The sequence below is a fragment of the Brassica rapa genome, chromosome A09 (genome assembly GCF_000309985.2).
Source record: "Brassica rapa cultivar Chiifu-401-42 chromosome A09, CAAS_Brap_v3.01, whole genome shotgun sequence".
In the NCBI taxonomy this organism is placed as follows: Eukaryota; Viridiplantae; Streptophyta; class Magnoliopsida; order Brassicales; family Brassicaceae; genus Brassica; species Brassica rapa.
In genome coordinates this window covers 37,247,002-37,267,934 of record NC_024803.2, presented here as the reverse complement: position 1 = coordinate 37,267,934, position 20,933 = coordinate 37,247,002, and the positions used below count along the sequence as shown (strand labels likewise).

General features: G+C 34.7%; 3 protein-coding genes across 4 annotated transcripts; 2 read left to right on the top strand and 1 right to left on the bottom strand.

Annotated features, from left to right (window-relative positions):
• On the bottom strand, positions 1-5,996 carry LOC103849102. Its single transcript, XM_033278527.1, has 4 exons — positions 5,993-5,996; positions 3,592-3,707; positions 413-2,978; positions 1-8 (listed from the first exon to the last, which is right to left on the bottom strand). Exons 1-4 carry the CDS (start codon positions 5,994-5,996, stop codon positions 1-3), a joined length of 2,694 nt encoding a protein of 897 aa, XP_033134418.1.
• On the top strand, positions 5,093-12,964 carry LOC103841889 (homeobox-leucine zipper protein HAT3). The gene is made up of 4 exons (XM_009118473.3): positions 5,093-11,280; positions 11,546-11,901; positions 12,004-12,083; positions 12,399-12,964. Exons 1-4 carry the CDS (start codon positions 11,088-11,090, stop codon positions 12,703-12,705), a joined length of 936 nt encoding a protein of 311 aa, XP_009116721.1. The 5' UTR covers positions 5,093-11,087; the 3' UTR covers positions 12,706-12,964.
• Positions 12,965-18,866: 5,902 nt separating this feature from the next.
• On the top strand, positions 18,867-20,649 carry LOC103841888 (probable U3 small nucleolar RNA-associated protein 11). 2 transcript variants are annotated; one of them, XM_009118472.2, is made up of 8 exons: positions 18,867-19,123; positions 19,198-19,288; positions 19,422-19,513; positions 19,592-19,685; positions 19,764-19,843; positions 19,999-20,079; positions 20,170-20,269; positions 20,363-20,649. In XM_009118472.2, exons 1-8 carry the CDS (start codon positions 19,068-19,070, stop codon positions 20,453-20,455), a joined length of 687 nt encoding a protein of 228 aa, XP_009116720.1. In that variant the 5' UTR covers positions 18,867-19,067; the 3' UTR covers positions 20,456-20,649. The 2 variants fall into 2 exon arrangements, with proteins under 2 accessions (XP_009116720.1, XP_018509728.1); XM_018654212.2 differs by lacking the exon at positions 19,999-20,079.
• Positions 20,650-20,933: the final 284 nt, after the last annotated feature.

The window sequence follows — 20,933 nt, the reverse complement described above, 5'->3', positions numbered from 1 at the left end:
TTAAAATCCTGATCAGAAGCATAAAGATCCTTGATAAATTCAAAGCCAAGCAATTTAGTTTCAAGGGCTGAGAGAAGAGTGTACCTTCGAGACAATGCATCGGCCACAACATTCTCCTTACCTTGTTTGTACTTGATCACATAAGGGAATGTCTCAATGAACTCCATCCAACGAGCATGCCTCTTGTTGAGCTTCTGCTGACCCTTAAGGTGTCTTAGAGACTGATGATCAGTGTGGATGATGAACTCCTTAGGCCAAAGATAGTGCTGCCACGTTTGAAGGGCCCTCACCAAGGCATAGAGTTCTTGGTCGTATGTGGGGTAGTTGAGCATGGCTCCTCCAAGCTTCTCACTGAAATAAGCCACTGGTTTTCCATCCTGCATCAACACAGCACCAATACCAACACCAGAAGCATCACATTCGATTTCAAAAGCTTTAGAAAAATCTGGAAGTACAAGTAAAGGGGCGTGAGTCAACTTCCCTTTAAGGATTTCGAATGCTTCTTCCTGAGCTGGTCCCCATTTGAACCCCACGTTCTTCTTGATTACTTCAGTAAGAGGAGCGGCCAAGGTACTGAAGTTTTGAACAAATCGCCTATAGAAGCCGGCAAGACCATGGAAGCTTCTTACTTCACCAATGGTGGTCGGAATCGGCCAGTCCCGGATTGCTTGGACCTTCTGCTCGTCTACTCTTAAGCCATCTGTACCTACAACAAAACCTAGAAAGACCACATGATCTGTGCCAAAAGAACACTTTCCAAGGTTAGCAAACAAACGTTCCTTTCTAAGGACTTCAAGAACGGATTTCAAATGCTGTTTGTGCTCATCAAGGCTTTTGCTGTAAATAAGAATGTCATCAAAGTAAACCACAACAAAATGACCAATAAAAGACCTCAAGACATGATTCATTAGGCGCATGAAAGTACTAGGTGCATTAGTGAGACCAAAGGGCATGACAAGCCACTCATACAATCCTAGTTTTGTTTTAAAGGCCGTTTTCCATTCATCACCTTCTTTCATCCTAATCTGATGATAGCCACTTCTCAAATCTATCTTAGAAAAGTACTTAGAACCATGGAGTTCATCAAGCATATCATCAAGACGAGGAATAGGATGTCGATACTTTACCGTGATGTTGTTTATGGCCCGGCAGTCCACACACATCCTCCAGGAGCCATCCTTCTTTGGTACAAGTAGAACAGGCACGGCACAGGGACTGAGACTCTCTCTGATGTATCCCTTCTCAAGCAAGTCGTTGATCTGTTTCTCCAGCTCCTTGGTCTCGACCGGATTGGTGCGGTACGCTGGTCGGTTCGGTAGAGAGGCGCCCGGAACGAGATCGATCTGATGCTCAATGCCTCTCACCGGTGGCAATCCTTTGGGATTTTCTTCTGGAAACACATCAGAATAATCCTGCAAGATACCTAAAAACTCACTCGGAATCTCCGGTGCAAGGTCAGAAGAAGATGAGGCCAAGAGAGACTCTTTATAAATCAGTAAGAGAAATGGCTTTTGAGAGCAAAGAGACTTTCTTACCTGACTTTCTTTGACAAAGAAATTGGAGTTCCTGGTACTGGTCTCAGGTTTATCAGCTTTAGAGTCTTGGTCTCGGTTCTTCTTAAGTTGGACTTGGTCTTGATGGACTTCCGAAGGCGACAAAGGCACCAAGGTGATCTTCTTTCCCTTATGATCAAATGAATGCCGGTTTGTGAAACCATCATGCACTGCCTTCTTGTCAAATTGCCAAGGCCGGCCCAAGAGAACATGGCAAGCATCCATGGGAAGCACATTGCACACAACCTCGTCCTCATATCGGCCAATGGAAAGTGGAACCGTGACTTGCTCCTTCACATACTGTTCTCCAGCCTCATTGAGCCACTCCAACCTGAAAGGACGAGAAAGAGGCCGAGTAACAAGCCCAAGTTTCTTTACAAGGGTGTCACTAGCCACATTAGTGCAACTACCTCCATCAATGATTAAAGAACAAACTTTATCAGAAATGAGACATCTAGAGTGAAAGAGATTCTCCCTTTGTTCTTTGTCATTGGATTTTGGTTGGACACTCAAGGCACGCCTAGTAACCAGTAGTGAACCATGGGTCGGTTCTTCAAGAACTTCCTCATCATAGATCGGATGAGAACTCTCCACAAAGGTCGAGCAAAACTCATTGATCACTCCATCGACCTCCTCATCAAAGATGGGATCAGTGGTGTCGTCCAAGACTTTCCTAGTAACAAGAAGGGGACCATGAACCGGGAAGTCAAGTGCTTCTTCCTCATTATCATCATCATACACTGGTCCGAGATCCTCCTTGTCTTCTTCAGATTCGACTTCTCCATTCTCCAAGAGCACCATCACCTTTTGGTTTGGACATCGGTTGGCATAGTGGCCAAGGCCTTGACACCTAAAGCATTGGATGTCTCTGGTTCGTTTGGTAGCCTCTTCTTTCTTTTCTCTATCAACACGAGCAGGGACATTAGTCTTAAAAGCTGTATTTGTTGTGGAAGAAGACTTACCCTTGTCTTGATAGTTTGGCTTGGAAGCAAAGGTCGGTTTAGAGGCAAAGGTTGGTTTAGTGAGACCCTTTCTCTTGACTTGTTGCTCGATCAGCACGGCCTTGTGTAGCATCTGCTCCATGCTGTCATAGTCCTCCAGCTCCATGCGGTCTTGTATGTCCCGATTGAGCCCGGTAAGAAATCTGGCCATGGTGGCGTCTAAGGGCTCGTCCACATCAGCTTTGATCATCAAGGTCTCCATCTCCTGGTGATAGTCCTCAACTGACTTAGAACCTTGAAGCAAACGCCTGAGTTTATGGTGTAGATCTCGGTGGTAATGGTCGGGAACAAAGCGTCTCCGCATCAGCATGGAAAGCTCATCCCATGTATCAACTGGCGCCTCACCTGCTCTCCTCCTGCTAGTCACAACTCGATCATACCAGTTAATAGCATAGCCAGTAAACTCAGCAGCAGCAAGTCTAACCTTTTTAATATCAGAAAAATTTTGACAATCAAACACAAGTTCAATTTTTCTTTCCCATTCAAGAAAAGCATCCGGATCATTTTTGCCATCAAAACTTGGAATTTTCAATTTCAAACCACTCAAGCCATCATTGGTTCTTTCATTTCTACCAAAAGGATTGACATCACCTTGGTTTTGATGCCTAGGAACTCTCCTTGGACGGTTGATGGATCGATCATCATCATAAGACTCTTCTCGGATTTCTAGGTCGGACCGGCTGTTCCTCCTTGGATGGTCACGTCTGGTTCTGGTTCGTGACTGAGTTGGTCGGCCCTGAAGTTCATCAAGCCTCTGATGGATCGCCTCCAAACCTGTATTCAACAAGTTAGACATAGAATCATTGAGAGCACGCATTTGCAAGTTAGATAATCCGGCATATGAATTTCCGGGTCGGTTTCTTTCTTCTTCACTATCCATGGTTTCCTGAAAACTTAAACAAGGTAAAGTTAGATTAAAAAAAAAACCTCACACACTCAGGTGTTTATCCTCACCCACACACGTGTTTCACTCAATTTTTGTTGGTAATCACACAAGAGAGTTCCTCCCAAAGTTCTAAGAGAGCAAACTAGATCACCCAATGAGCAAAGCCAAGTGAACCACAAAGATCAAGAGAGAAAGATAAGAGATTTAGAGGGGAACCCGCCTTAACCTCCTCAAAGACCGGATTTCTCTTCGGCCAGCAGGCTTTCTCTTCCACCACCACACCACAAACAAATCAAACTTTGGAATATCTTTTTTTTTTTTTATACTTTTCCTTTTTTTTTTTTTATATGGGGGTAATGAGGGGCCCGGGTTCAAGATAGATAGATAAGAAATCTAGATGAAGAATATGGAAGATGAGATGAAATGGATTGAAAAAGAGTTACCGAGAGAGTGGCTCTGATACCACTTGATAGAACCAAAATAAGGATCACTCTTTCGGTAAGGTTGATATGAACTCAGATCCGAGAGGATTGAGAACTGATGGTATGAACGGTGACACTAAGGGTTGCGGAATAGCCCAAAGATACTACCAGAGATTCGAAGGTTGCCGGATGTGACGCACCGGTCCAACACAACGAAGTGGTTCGCTTGGAGATGACCTCACCAAGAGAAGTATGAATGTTCTAAGCAAAGAACAATGAGAGAAGACTCAAAATAAGCAAAGGAAAATCGATGTGTTTTATTAAGGGGAATCATCACATACTTATAAGGTTTGTGAGTCAAAGAAACATAAAGACATTTGTGGGAAAAGACAACATAGAAAATAGAAATGAATGAAAATAAGACATAGAAACTAGAAATGAAGACTTTGACTGAAGACTGGTCAAGGTGCGGATTCTTGTGTTGACTGGTCCAGATTCACAAAGTCGTCCAGGTTCATCCTTTGGTGATCAGGTCGTTCGCGGTAAGGAGCAGGACGGACGTAAGGCTGCCCGCATGATTGATCGTCGATGATCCATGAACGGATGAAGAGATAGCTCGACCCAAATCTTCAGAAAGCTTAAGTATCCTTCCTTTGGAGTAGTTGGAAGCATCGATCATCATGAAATCATCAAAGTGGTTGGAAAGGTCGTGATCAGCCTGATCCGGACGTGCGGTACGTCCCAAACGGGCCAGGAAAGACAGGCTAAGTCCGGAATCTGATTCTTCTCGATGATCATGGGTTCTGGCTTGACTGTTGGCTCTAGAATGGCGAATGGGTCGGGGAAGAACGCCTGTGGTTTGGCTGATTTGGTCATCAGGTCGTGGATCCATCCTTAGGTCACGTCCGGGTGCACGCGGGTCGATCCGGTACACGGCTCTGTCCGTTGATCTGGAACGGCTAAATGGCCGAACCTCAGTTGGACTGATCTGATCGTCCTGGTCACCATGCTGAGTCTGCTCCACGTCCTGGTCCAGGTCCTGGGTTCTATCACTAGGTTCTACAATTTGTTAACAAGTCTGTAAAACCTTTTGTTCATTTTTCGAAATGATATTTACATTTTTAGCAAAAAAAAAAAACAGTTTTTTTTGCAACAAAAAGGAATACACCTGTTTGTAGATTTATAATTTAGTTTTAAAAATCTGATTTTATTTTTATTTTGGGTTTCTTATTTCCAGATAAAGTTGTTTAACGGGTTAGGTTTCATTTAAAATGTAGGCATCGAATATTTAGGGTTTAAAGTTTGTTTATTAACATTTTAATTAAAAAAAATAAATATAGCCTAAATTTTATAGGAGAATTAGTGTAGACGCGGAAGGTAGAGCGCGTGGGGAAATGGGTCCAAATGATTGTTGAGAAGTGGGATGTCTGGCCGACGAGGAACAATACTCCACCGCACGAGTGTGGTCACTGGGACCACATATTACCACGTAGACAGCTTCTCACATGCTCATGCACGTGAAGTCGTGACCTTTGTTTCATCCTTCTCATGATCTCCACTTCTTCTTGTTTTTTTTTTTTTTTGTAAAAACCACTTCTTGTTCTTAATCTTTGCCTGTCCTGGCTCTCCCTCACTTTTATTTGAAGATCCCTATATTCGATTCGTATTTGTTCAAGATAAAAAAACGTAAACTTTACTTCATCCTTGTATTACAAAAACATAAAAATATGTTCCTTGCATTTTTTTGGCAAATAAACATAAAAATTATGATCCTTTGATATATACGGACGTATTTCTATTGACGACACACAAAGAAATACTCTCTAGTCTCTAACGACCTAGACAACAAGAAGTTTAAAATAAGGCAATCATCTAGAAAAATAACAATTTCTCTAGTTTCCATATTCCGTTTTTAATTTCATTTTTACCATATGAAACTTTGATCAAACACAACGGTTCCGAGTGGATCACCACTTAATCAGCCAGCCGGAAATTTTAAATTTGATCAAGAAAACCGTCTTTAAAACTTTATGTTGGGGTCATGGGGTCATTAATATGAAGTGGTAAATGTCGCTTCGTTAATAGGCGGTGCCGTGCTGTTTTTGTCTGAAAATATCTGTGAACACATACCCATGCTCGTTTAATTTCTTTATGTAGAACATGATCACTCCACTACCTAAGTAATTAATAAATAAATAAATCAAACTTTTATATTTATCGAGGATATCAACGCGTCTTTCGCACGTGTATATCCTTATAATAACCTAATACTGGATAAACATCTGACGCAAATTTACAAGATTGCCGAAGAATTTGATTTCCGCAAAACAAGCATTTATATTCCAATAAAGAAAACAAAGAGAACATACATGATTGAGCTCTCTCTCTAATTCACACAATCTCCACACATTATCACCAAGTGAGAAACTTATTTTCTTCAGTTAGTTGGAAACTTATAATTTTAAACTTGTTAAAGCAAAATTAGGTTTACTACGATGATAATTCAACACTAAAATTCATGACTTTCCGCAAGAAGCATAAGATATGCTACAACCCATGTTCTGCGATTCCATTCCGTAACCATTCCTCCGTGTATTTTGTAGTACTTTATATTATAAGAAAACACTCTAAGCAACAAACAAAAAAAAAGTGAAAATAAAGGTATGCAAATTCAACTACGTTGGAAAGAGAGCATTACTAACTATTCAGAATAGTATATTATGAAAAATGTTTACTCTTTGGGAAGAGACTCTCAAAGAAGTTGAAGTTCCCACTGTTTTTTTTATAAACAAAGTTCCCATTTCTTGATATAGTTACATTTCAATGCATATTAGGGGTATGCGTGCATGTACCTTTTTTTTTTGTAACACTCGTGCATGTACCTTTAACTTAAAAATAAAGCGTGCATGTACTTGGAAAAAAGAATAGAAAAGCATAGATCTCCTCTCCTAAAAAATTTCTATCAAAGGGAACTTTAAAGATTTTGATGATTCTTTTTTTTGAACAACAAAGATTTTGATGATAAGAGATTAGAAGTACACTACATATGCTATTTTTGAGTGTCTATATTATTACTGCTTTTCAAACAAACATTTAATTTGCCATTAATTAGTTTGAACTCACAAAGACGTTCACAAGGATAAATACAAGGAACCAAAACACAATGAAACTGAAGAAATTAAATTATTACACAATAATTAATTTTGGAAAGTCTGACTCGCTAATAGAAATACTTCGGGTCCAGTAGACTCTCTCTTTCCCTTTCAAAATTTCAAAAATTAATCAAGTAACATAAAGCAGGAGACTCTAGTGAAAGGTCATTTTCTCTTCTGTAAGAACAAGAGAGGTTATTATGTATTTGAAGTCACATGCTTAAATAACAATGAATTTCTCGAGATATGGACCGTTATACATGATAATAGGCATATTTGAACACATAAACTTGACCCAAAACAATAAAGAGAACACAAAAACAATTAACGTACCTATGCATATTTTTTAAATTATTATACACGTTATATTTGTTCACAACTACTGTGCCCCCCTTCGTCTAGTTCTTCGTTCATTATACAAAACCTATATAGAGATTTTTCAATAATCAAAGAACATTGGTAGGCATGAGTAAGAAAATGATCAGCGTGTGATGATTAATGGCAACGACGTTGGTGAGTTATAAAAAAAAAATTTTTTTGTATTTTTTGGGTCTAATTCCAATATTTTTACATATTTGTCGAGGTAAGTATAATCTATGTCAATTTTGGTCAAAATATTCAACTAACTTTATTAAGGTTGAGAAACAAACAGTCAACTGCGTTGTAAACAACTTACAAATATCTCGATAGCTAGACTTTGAATGGTAATACCACATTGAGTAGTAGAAGACAAAAGGTACAATTGTGGTATTCTAACAATTATAAAAATATATAAATATATAAAGATTTTTGTTACTATTAAATGCGGTGCGGTACATAGCGGATTAAAATATTTGAAGCCTTAATTTACAAAGATTTGTTTTGGCTAAACCAACATGATGTTTGAACCTTACTAACTATAGGATTCAACTATTTTTTAAAAATATACAATATTTAAGAGAAAATCTCCTTTAGAGTTTTGAACCAGGAAATGAAAAATTGCAAAACCATTTCTAATGCTGCTTCATTTTCTATTTTTTATTTTATTTTGAAGAAAAAATTGCTTTAATGGTATTTTATTTCTTGCTTCAAAAAGAAACAATGAACAAAGTTGTTTCAAATTTGAAGATATGCTATTCACATCTTCATTTTTTTAAGATGAACTTCTTAAACTATAAACTGGTCCTCGATTTTTATTTGTTCATACTTTTGATAAAATAAACTATATTTGTTAATATGACCTGGTTAATTTCTAATTTTCATTTTATTTTCATTTAATTAATTACAATACTAAATATACTAAAACATATAGTATATTCCAAGATTTTTTTGCTCGATTTCGAAGAATCAAAGATCAAGAAACTCATTTTTCATTTTGGAATTTTTTTTGATCACTCGTGAGAAAAAAATATATATCTACTACGTCTTCATAAAATTTGATATTCTTTGCTTATTTATTTATGCTATGCGTGTTAATTTTATTTTCTGATAATATTTAATTTATATTAATTAGTTATTATGTTGGATTAGTATTAAAACAAAAAATAGTTGGGTAACATTATTAAATATGGAAAAATATAAGGTGTTTTTAATAATTAATATAAACTAAAAAAATAATATAATGGGAATATTCCGTTTTGAAGAAGAAAATGAAGTAGACCACTAGAATAAATGTTACTTTATTATTTTTCATTTTGGAGAAAATGAATATTTGAAAATAAAAATGAAAGCAACCATTGTGGATGTGCTAAATAAGTATTTGTTTTTGTTTATTTTTGCATTCATATGTTAACCATAAGAGCATCTTCAATGTAGAACTCTATTTGTTCTTCCAAAATGGAGTAAAAGTGAAAATAGAATAAAATTGCTCTAATCTTACTCTATTTTTCATTCTATAATGGAGTGATGAACAAACAAAAAATATATTACTCTATTTATGAAGTATATTTTATTATAGAGTGAGATATGAAGTTGAGTTAAATTATTATTTACTCTATATTCACTTTTATTCTAGTTTAAAAGAAAAAATGGAATAGAGATGCCTTAAAAAGAAAATGTGTCATTTTCACGAATGGTTTTGTGGTTTGTCTGAGAATTGAGCAACTCTTATACTGTCATAAATGGATGTATTAAGTGAGAAGAAGGGTAATGTTAGACTGTTTGTAAATGTCAAAACAAATATTAATGTCATTAGAACTAAGTTACGTTTCGAGATTAAATTAATAAAGCTGACCCGACTTGTCTGTGAAACTGCTGAAAGTCTTGATGAGACCGAAGGCATAAGTAACGAGGGCATTATTAATAACAAAATAAATAGATACTAGTACTAGTAAACACACAATTAAAACATTTATTTACTTCAGCCATAAAATCTACCAACACCACCACCACATGTCGTGCGTTTTCTTTTATTTGTGTTTGACTGACAGATGAAATTAATGAAAAATTAATTAACATTTGATACTTATTATGAACTAAAAAGACATCGGGAAAATAGAACAATAAATGAAAGGAGGCATGGAACGGGAATGCATGTTGGATTCACAGACAACTCCAATCCATGCAGTGTTTAGGGTTCTTTATAGGCTGTCTGTAACCTATCGATACGACACCGTATCTCTGCCCCCTCCTGATTCCATACCCATTTTGAGCCCACCGCCTCATCTCTCCCTCTCATCTTCCCCTCACTCGCGCGTGTTCCTCATCGATTTCTTATTTTGTTCTAGTATTAACATCCCTAATCACATACAGTTCTATTATTAAATCTTCAAAGAACATAGTATTTTTTATCGACCAAGAAATTTACCTCATCATCATGACTTATTAGTAAGATTATTAGATCTTCAAAGAAAATTAATGTTAATATTGTTATATGTTTTTTCAAAAAAATATTGTTATATGTTTTTTAAAGATTGAATAATTAGTAAAAAACTAAAAATGTTTCACTAAAAAGATCTTAACTACATGCCAAGTAAGGAATTCTAGTATTATAATACTATCAAGTTGCTTCCAATGTTAGTGTTAGGAGTGAAAGTGATTAAGTGATTTGTTAAATCAAAACAAACCCATGTTAACATGAGAAGTAAAGTGCAAAAAAAAAAAATCTTAACATTTTACAAAATATCGGTAAAGTAAAGTACAAACTATCATATGCACTAAAGAAAATAAAATAAAAGTTGTAAAAAGCAAAGCTGCAGAAAAGGTTGTCTTTGGGATACGTAGGACCCGCGTTATTCAGAGAAGAATAGGGATATGATGATAGCAATAAGGCATGATATGATGATAAATGTTTTCATGATGATGATGGTGATGATTCTTTAATTATTATGATATTATTTTTCACCAGCGCGTGGATTCTACAGTCGAACTTTTTTCAACCGCAGCTTTTTTTTATTTCTCATTGGTCAACGTTCAACGAGCGAGAAAGCCGCTTTCGTAACGAAAGCCATATACAAAAAGCCATTAGCTTGTGGGTTTTTGAAAAAGAGCTTTCTCTACATATTTAACTTTGAAACTCGGGTAGATTAATATTCTCTTAATAAAGTTAAAGAAATATCTTTATCCATATATAGTAAAAACTTTGATGAACGAGTTTTACTGATAATACATGAATATTAATATATTTGAAAACGCTCTGATAAGGTTCATATGTTATTAAAGAATTGAATAGATACAAGTTACAAAACGGAAATTGAGAGAAATAGAACAAGATTGGTGGACCTTTTTAATAATTAACCATGGTTAACAGAGGATGTGAGGTGATAGTAATAACTCCTGGATTTATTTTTAACCATGGTTAAGTTAAAAAGCAGGTTTTTTTATGCAGTATATATCATCATTGAGGTAACAGAGGTCTCTCTGACACAAGTCATCATTGAAACCCTAAGCCTCCCCACAACCCCATATCTCTTTGTCTGAAAAATCTCTTTTGTATATAAATTTAAACACAAGCCATATCTTTCAAACTGTACTGCTGCACAAGTGTAGAGGAAGTGGCACAACATCTTTAAGAGAGAGAGAGAGAGAGGTCATTTATTCATTTTCCAGGAAAAAAACTTGAGAGAAAAAAGTTTGATTTTGTTTGTTGTTGAGAAATGGGTGAGAGGGATGATGGACTGGGGCTAAGCTTGAGCTTGAGTTTAGGTTTAAATCAAAAGGAGTCTTCTCCGAGGTTGAATCCAATGCCTATGGCTTCTTATTCGTCTTCATCACACATGCATATGCAGAGCCATTATAACCATCCTCAAAAGATTCAGAACAGTTGGATTCAAATGTTTCAATCTTCAGGTACTTACTCTTTTTTTTTATAATGAATTCTTGATTTTCTTGATTTATGAATAATCTTTTTTTTTTTTGGTAAAAATGTTAAGATTTATGAATAATCTGTTCAACTACCTTAACAAATTTTTTTTATTTACATAGATCCGATATTATTAAATTTATATATATTCGTTACTATTCTTGCTATTTTTGTTTTCTTTTCTTGAAAATGTAATTCTCGAGATTGTGGTGTGACTAAAAGGAAACTAACGTAACGGTTTTGAATCTGTAGAGAGGAACTCCGACGTGGGATCGTTCCTACGGGGGCTCGACGTGAACAGAGCTCCGTCGAGGGTGGTGGTTGACGTGGAGGAAGATGCGGGAGTTTCGTCTCCTAATAGCACCGTCTCAAGCGTGATGAGCGGGAAGAGAAACGAAAGAGAGCTCGTGGCTGCGGCGGGAACTGGAGGAGGAAGAACAATAGAGGATAACGAGGCGGAGAGAGGATCTAGCTCTCTCGGCGGTGGCAGCGACGATGAAGATGGTGGTGGTAACGGGGACGACGGGTCGAGGAAGAAGCTCCGGTTGTCTAAAGAACAAGCTTTGGTCCTCGAGGAGACTTTTAAAGAACATAGCACTCTCAACCCGGTCAGTGGCATTTCCGTAATTTATTGTTGACGTTTTTTTTATTTATCACAAAGTTGACTTTTCGTTTCCCTTATTGACTTATATGACGTGTGTTGGATGCAGAAACAAAAGATGGCTCTGGCTAAGCAGTTGAATCTAAGGACTAGGCAAGTGGAAGTGTGGTTCCAAAACCGAAGGGCAAGGTAAAACTTTACTTCAGAGGCTATTTTTGTAATTTCAGTAGTCTCAAAAAGCAAAATATTTAGTTATTGCTATGATGGTGATTGCATATCAATGTCCTTGTATGACCCATAAAGATTTCCCTAAAGGATCCCCTAATGGGTCTTTGGTTTAGTTCGAGTTAGTAAGTTAGTTTTCCGGTCCAAATATAATACTACTAATTACTAACAATCTGTGTAAAACCGGCTATCTACGGTTCTGGTTCTGAATTGGTCTAGTTTGGATTCGGTTTTAGCATTGGGTATTTAAAAATTTGGACTCTTGATATGTGTGTGTAGGACAAAGCTGAAGCAAACGGAAGTTGATTGTGAGTATCTAAAAAGATGTTGCGAGAATCTAACGGAGGAAAATAGAAGATTACAGAAGGAAGTGAGTGAGCTTAGGGCTTTAAAGCTGTCTCCACAGTTGTACATGCACATGAAACCTCCCACTACGCTCACCATGTGTCCTTCCTGTGAGCGAGTCGCTGTTGCTTCATCGTCGGTTGCTCCTGCTCCTGTGATGTCTTCATCGTCTCCAATGGGACCAATGAGCCCGTGGGCTGCTATTCCTCTCCGGCAACGTCCTGCTGCTGGTTCTCGTTGAAAAATGTGTTTTATTTGTTTGTTGTTATTTTCAGAAGAATTAGCTTTAGTTCAACGTTCATGGGCTTTGGTGATTTCGTTTTTATATTATATAATGTGCTAAAACGATCTTGGAATGTCTTTTCAAGTGCTGTCTCATGCTCATCTTCGTTCTTGTCTACATTGTTTCTAATGTCCATTGAGAGATGTACTAAAAATATCATTGTCGAATGATTAGGAAATAGACTTCTGGTTTCAGTAAAACAAATTTGTTTATTATTCATGATAATTATAATTTTCTAGTTTTTATATTTGTAGAAAACTGAAATAGTTGAACACCAAATATGATTTTGTAAAGTATTTTTGCAAGCATCTTTTTTTTTTTTTTAGTAATGTGGCATTAGGACACAAAACTAAAGAGGCAACGAAAGCGACATGTTGTTTGCATGTACGTGAATTGTAAAGTAAATGTTTTAAGCCAATACGAATATCGAGACATGTACGTGACGCAACATAACATTTGGTCTGTATTTGGACATATTTGGGTCCACATAAGAAGAAGTCAGACCATTAGAATCTCGTGCAGAACACTGGAAGATATGATTTTCTTTTGTTATAATGTCAAAAAGATTTCAACCGACAGAGAAAGAGAGAGGTACGACGAAGATATCTACATGCCTTAAGCTAGACGAGAAAAAAAAAATTCAAAACAGAAATTAATAGCCTTCAAGGCAATGCCAGATCCAACATGTGGCTATAGAGTATAGAGTGTTGTAGACTTTAAGTAGACAGTTCCAATCAAACATAAATCATGTTTAGCTGATTGGTTCTATGAATTCTATACCGACCAAACTAAATCAATACTACATCACAACCGAATCAGTTTCAATCAAACCAACCTAGAAACCATTTACTATCTTATCATATTATATTATATAGTATAAGTAATAGCATGTGATTTGTTTACCTTTTTTTTTGTTTATTTTAGTTCAACTGTAGTTTGATTTTCCTTTTAAATCTAAAAACATCTTTATTGATATGGTATTTTAACTAATCTTTTGAAATTAAAATAAGTAGGTGCTCGTCCGCACTACGCACAGATTACTGGTTTATAAAATTTTAAGATTTACGATATTGTTTAAATAACAAATTTATAGAATCAGTCTCACTTAATACAAATTGTATCATTTGCCATTGTTTAATCGAGAGCATGAGTTGTTCTGTTGTAAAATTGTTATATGCTGTTGATAGTTGTATTCGATGAGGATACTAAGTTGGTTGATTGCATATTGGGAGTTTGTTTTGTTCCTCTTATCAAGTTTATGTATAATGTCAACGGTGTTTAGATGTAGAAACGTGTTCTTAGTATTGAGGCGAACAATTTACATATAATTGTGAAACAAATAATTAGATTGTATTTAATTTAGTAAGTTTGTTTTCTATATTTTTTTTATATTTTTTCATTATATTTTTATATAAATTTAGAACCAGCGTATTACATACCTTTGATTGTTACATCTTACATTTTTAGCTAATTCATCCACCAAAGTCACCCTATTTCTGGGGACATAACAAAAGGAGAAATCATAAGAATTGGAACTTTCCATTATATCTTGTAACATGGACACTCTGTGGTACAGACCTATGGGATGATTTTTTGACCAGTATACTAATGCAACTCATATATCATTGTTTGCACTCACTCATGAAAGCAACTTTCTTAAAATTTAGCTTCCTCATTTGCTTGACTGCCATTCGCAATACCTCTGCTTCTAGTTTTAGTGATGTGTTTGTAGCACTTATTGAGGATGATCCTTAACAATGTGATCTCTTATCTGCTGGAAGACAATATTGTTACGCATTTTCCATATTTTTCACCTTATGAAGAAATTTTAGATACTCTCTTTTATCCTTCTTCAGACTGAACAATATATCGTCTATATTTTGGTGTGTTCAAGACTGCTCTTCTTCTTGACCAGTGAAAAGTGTAGGCGCCATTGACCAGATTTTATTTGCTACTCTGCATTCAAACAATATATGGTTTTGCATTCTATATTATATTATCTTTATATAATTATATGTTGACGCTAGTTACGACACAACTGTAATTTAACAAAAATATTCAATTTTTATTTCTCCGACCATCATCATTATAGTCACCAAAATCGTCATATTATTTAAATATATTTTGGTCGACAAAAAAAGGTTAAAAATCTACATTTTTTTTGAATTTTTATACTAAAAGGAATCAATGTATAGAATATATAATTATCAATTTTGGACTCAAGTATACAATTATCAATCACTTTTCCCACTCTGCCTTTTTGCTTATAATACCCTTTCTCTAGTCTCTACCAGAGCTTGGCATATCACCTTCACAATTATCTGTTGGAACAACCAGTAAGTTTGCGATTCATCATTTAATTCATTTTCTTCTTCCTCTCTTGCTTCTTCATCAACTCATCCAAAGCCACATGATTGCATTTTCTGTAAAAATCATACCCAAACATGTGATAAACATATTTATTCAAACAATTTTGTAGATTGTTTGTAACACAATTTCTTCAGAATTTTTCGTATGTGCGATTGAATGACAATGCCATAGTTAAGCATTTTAAAATTGTATCTATCAGTAGATGCAGTGGAATAATCTGAACATATAATTAATGTATGAGAATAACAGCAGTTACAAAATGATAATTGTCTTGCATTCCCTTTAAACGAATTTTAAAAACGACTCGAGATCGTAACGGGTGATTGCTGAGAGGAGGAAGGTAGAAGGTCTATGAGTGGCTGAGGTTAGAGTCAAGAGACTATAGAGTTTTTTGGGTGAACACTTTTGCTGTTACGCCAGAGTTGGAAAGACAAACAAAGACCTTTGCAAATGGTCTTCTATCTTGATGGGTTGAATGATTCTAGGTCCATTAGTTAAACATCTGCGATGATCTGGCAGCTTGATTGATAGAGAATAATTTATCCTATGTGGCATGATTAGAAAACCTCTAATTTAGTTCATTTTATATAGTAGTGGTAACAAATCAAAACACTTAATTTTTTTAAAGGACTCCCAAGACATAAAACTACTAAACTTTAATAATAAAGTTAAATTATTTTATTATTTGCTGGCAGCAATTAATTAATACTAATGTTATATAGATTAGATATATCGTAATAAAGTGGCCAATTAACCAAACTAGAAAACATAAATACTTGATTCATCTTACTATATAAAAGGGACTAAATTGAAGCTTTCTAAAGCTATCTACATAGGATAAAATATTCTTAGCCAATGAAACTGACATGTCATCATCAATTCTATTAACATTTTTCGTGGGCTAAAACAATCATTCTGAAAGACCAAATGACATCTACGTACTTGCTCACAACACAATTAGGCCCAATATCCTTTATGAACCCATTCAAGCAAAACCGGCAACTTTACCAACGTCTTCCACCTTCGCTGCAACCTTTCATTATCCTTTTTTCACCGTTTAGGAACGCATACCCTTACACACATTATCTACATCCATAAATCCATAACTTCCCTCTTCAATAAAATAACAACTAAATGGCGATACACTCTTCAGCTTCCCATGCTTCTCTTTATATACGATGACCCCGACTTACACCACCGCCAAATTGATTACTCTCATACAAGAAAAACTTCTTCACAAATGGCTTCTAATGGTTGTAGGCATTGTTGCAAAACCTCCCACCGTCTTCTTCGAGCACATGTTGCGGAGTTACTAAGTGATACACGGCAGCAGCCATTCATTGGTCTTGAGCTCCTCATGATCTACGATAAGGTAAGACCTGATATTCTGATCCCTGTCAATTTATGTTGTTCTGATACATCTATCTAACATATAAATATATAATCCACATCCACATGCCTCTGTTACAAGGTCTGAGAGGTCACAACGTTAACATAGCCCGAGAGTTGTCTCAATATCTCTCTCGCTCAGTATTTGGAATTATATTTATATATGTAAGTGGCAAGTGTTTTGACTCTTTTGGGAGAGGGGAGAGGGAGGAGATGTAGCTGACTCCTTTAAGCTCTGTGTGTTTGCTTTTCATTTAATATCAACAAGCTCAAGATCATCATTCATGTTTTTTTTCGCGTAGACGCATATCTTGCAAACTCCACATGTGCAGTTCCTTCAGGATGCTGAAGAGGAAGCAGATGAAGAGGATGCAAAGTAAGAGAGATGCCAAGAAATAATTGTGCCTCAGCCCTCTCGAATGAATTTCTTTACCGGACATTTCCCAATAACGGCCATGTCTTAACTTGTGGTTTCGGTATTTCCATCCAGTCATTTTTTTATTTTATAGATTTAGATACACGTGTAACGTCTATGATGAGCTAACTCTTTTGTCTAATGTGAATTCTTTAATGTTGCCTCTCTTTAATGGATGTTTTTTTTTCGTTTCAGTTTTAGCCATCTGTTTTTTTTTTTTTTTGCCATCTATTTTTAATATTATTAACGGGCCAAAAAACCCAACAGGCTAAAAACTACTGAACAAACAACATAAACCCAAAACACAAAGGCGAAATAAACAACTTGGGCCACAAGCCCAAAACACAAAAACCCATCTTCTTCACCGAGACGCCACTCACTCCACGCGTGAAGCAATAACTTGGAATAAAAGTTTTGATTTCGATGGAGGAAGAAGAAGCATGAAGTCTTATTTGACAGATTTTTCTCAAGCAGGACGAATAAGAAAAGCAAAAGAGTTAAAACTGTAAATAGAAAGACATGTATTAAAAGGTTACAACCGAGGGCTTCAAAATTGATCAATTATATTATTAACCAAAAAGTTTCTTATTAATATATTTTTATATTCTGAAGATTGAATTTTTAAACTAGGATTTTAATAAAAATATATATTGTTAATATACAATGTACAATAACAAATTATTTAAAAAGTTATTTTCTTATATATCCCGCTCATGATGGTCAATTGAGTAGATAGCATGAAGTCTTATTTGATAGCATAAACTTATTATGTAATTGCCATTATCAAAATTTCTATCTTTTTTCTTATTTTATATTTTTTTATTTTTCTAAAAAACAAAAATGGAAAATATCTATCTATATATATATATATATATATTTCTAAAGCTATATGGAAAAAAAACTTATGAAAAATTCTTACATTATTTTTTCAAATCGTAGTAGTATTTGTGTACTGAATTAATAAGAATTAGCTTAACAATTAATTACGTTTTAAATATTTCCGATTCTAAGAACAAAAATATATAATCAGTAATATATAGACAAACATATTATTTATTTTATATATTATATCTTTAATAGTTATGATATTTTTATTTATAAAATATATACAGATCATTTTGTTTTACCCTTTTCAAAATAAAGCTATTAAATATTTAATTTTAAAAATTGGGAGACCAATTTTATTTTACTTTTCTTATAATGTTAGTATTAGAAAACATATAAAAATTATATAAGTTTACAAAATACTTATACATTTAGGATGAACAACCAAACTAAATTAAAATAACAAAATTATTCACATTTAGCATAAAAAACAGTAGTAAATATATACTAATGTTCTTAATAAAATTACTCGAAGGATATAAACTTACAGATTCTGATTTTTGTTGTAATTAAGAATTCTAAAACTTCTGTAGAAAACTATAAATAATTGTATTTTTAATTTTTGTATCAAAGTAGATGACAAAAAAATATCAAAGTTTGAAACAAACATATATAAAAGGTGAAGGGAAAGGCACATTCATAACTATATCTGATTTTTAAATTAAGTTTCTAAATAATGCTAAAATTTACTACTCACCTCTAATTTTTTTTACTTCAGTCCCATTATATATGTTATTAGCAGCTTAAAAAAACACAATGAATTAATTTAACTGCTTAGAAGTAATATATAAAAAAAGCATAAAATAATTACTTAAAATTTAAGAAGACAAAAATATCAACAAAAACCATTTTCAACTCTGTAGTGACAATTTTAGTTCATTACTGCAGAACTATATTCATAAAAATATATATTAAAAAATATTGAAATAAAATTATAATGCATAATCCGCGCTGACAAAAAATCTAGTATAAATAAATATGGCTTCGTAGTAGTGATCTGAGCAAAGCACAACCGACTCATATGTATGTGGACTCTATAGTCCATTAACAAAACCCATTACTAAACAAGGAGTGAAGGACCTTAATCCAACAGAGGGTAACAAGTAATCATCTAATCTAACCTCTAAGGCTAGACCTTCTGATACAGCTAGAAGGTTCGGTTTTCTTTAGTCCCCAATCCAAAAAAGAACCCTAAACACTTGTTCTCGTCGCCGGCCGTTCGTCTTCTCTACTCTTCCTCTGATTCTTCAGCCATCTAGACATGTCGTCGCTACGTAACGCTGTTCCAAGGCCTGCTCATAAAGAGCGATCTCAGCCGTAAAGCTTTGCTCTCTTCTCTTCCAGTCGTTTGTTTTCACAGTTTCTCTTCTTAAAGTTTGGATTTTTATCAGGCAAGTGAGGAAGAGGTTTGGCCTCCTCGAGAAGCATAAGGACTATGTCATCCGAGCTAAAGCTTACCACCAAAAGGAAGATATCAAAAAGGTTCAATCTTTTTATTTTTCAAAATTGTTTATAGCTTTGTTGAAAGCTCAGACAGACCTTTAACAGTATATATGTTCATGAAGACACATTGTTTCTCTTAATGCCTCTTTTGTTGTTGTTTGATTTTCTGCAGAAACTTAAGCAGAAGGCAGCTTTCAAGAATCCAGATGAATTTTACTTTAAGATGATCAATAGTAAAACAGTTGATGGAGTTCATAGACCAAAGTAATAATACTCTTATGTCTTTTTCTTTTTTGTTTCACTATGTTCATTGCTAAGCTCATTGGTCTTGATTTTCTTTAGGGAAGAGATTAATAAGTACAGTGCAGAAGAGCTTATGATAATGAAGACTCAAGACATAGGATATGTGTTCCAAAAATGGCAGAGTGAGAAAAACGTAAAGCTTTTCTTTCCCTCATCTAACAACAGTATGCAATTAGCTTGTTGTTTTACAATTATTTATATTCTTTTGTAGAAAATTGACAAGCTTACTGCATCACTGCAATGTACCGAGGAGCAGCCTAGCCGTAGACATGTCTACTTTGCAGAAGACAGGTTACTCTCTGCTTTCTTTGCTTTTGGATTGTTTAGAAGTCAGATCATCTTCTGGAGTATTCTGTTATGCTTAGCAGTTTGTTGTGATAAGGAGTTAGTACCACATTGTATGTTGTTCTCTTATGATCTTTTAACTCTGACTTTTTCTTAATCAGAGAGGAGGCTAGAGAACTTGAGTTACAAGCTAAAAACAAAACTGATATCTCCGCCATGCACATTCCTAAAGATATTAAAAAGTATTGTCTCTGAAAATATGCATTAGATGTTTTCTAAAGGCATCAAACGAACAAGCAATTACTCATATCATCTTCTGTGTATTAAAACAGGAAGATGGATAGATCATATAGAGATCTTGAGGCAAGGAAGAGCAGGGCAAAAGATTTGGAGAAGTTATATATGGATATGTCAATGCAGAAGGAATTACAGGTAATAGCTTTGTTCTATCAATTCATTTTTAAATCGTATGAATGTATCTTGGTACATTATTAACGTTACAGAACTTCTTTTTAATGCATATAGAAAAAGGGTCGCAAACGTAAGCTACGTGAAGACGAGATACTCAACCCAAATGGTAAACCAGTATACAAATGGAAGGCAGATCGAAAACGCTGAAGTAAAAAAAGCTTTCATGGTTCTGTGTAGCTCTTTACATCATGTTTTTCTGATCTCTACTAAAGTTTTTATTAATATTATTACATCAAAGTTTTGTTGTAGTTCTATGTCTCCAGAATCTGTAGAACTTTGTATGAAACTTTGGATGTTGAGTTAAAATGCTCTTTGTTGCATATTTGGAGAAGTTTTGCTAATGTGATTGATGAAAATTGAAATACAATGGTGTTCAAAAAGTAAATGTGAATTGAATTTCAAAAATTCACATTGGGTTGTTGGTTTATGAATTTTAATGGATTTGAAAATACAAATAAAAGTTTTATTCAATATAATATTTTAAATATATGTTATAATCATGTATTATTGGTTTTACAATTTTAAATTTCAATTCATATCATGTTATTAGTTTGATGATTTATAAATTCTAATGCAATCCAAATGCTAATGATACAAATTTGTTAATAAATTCGATTTAACAATA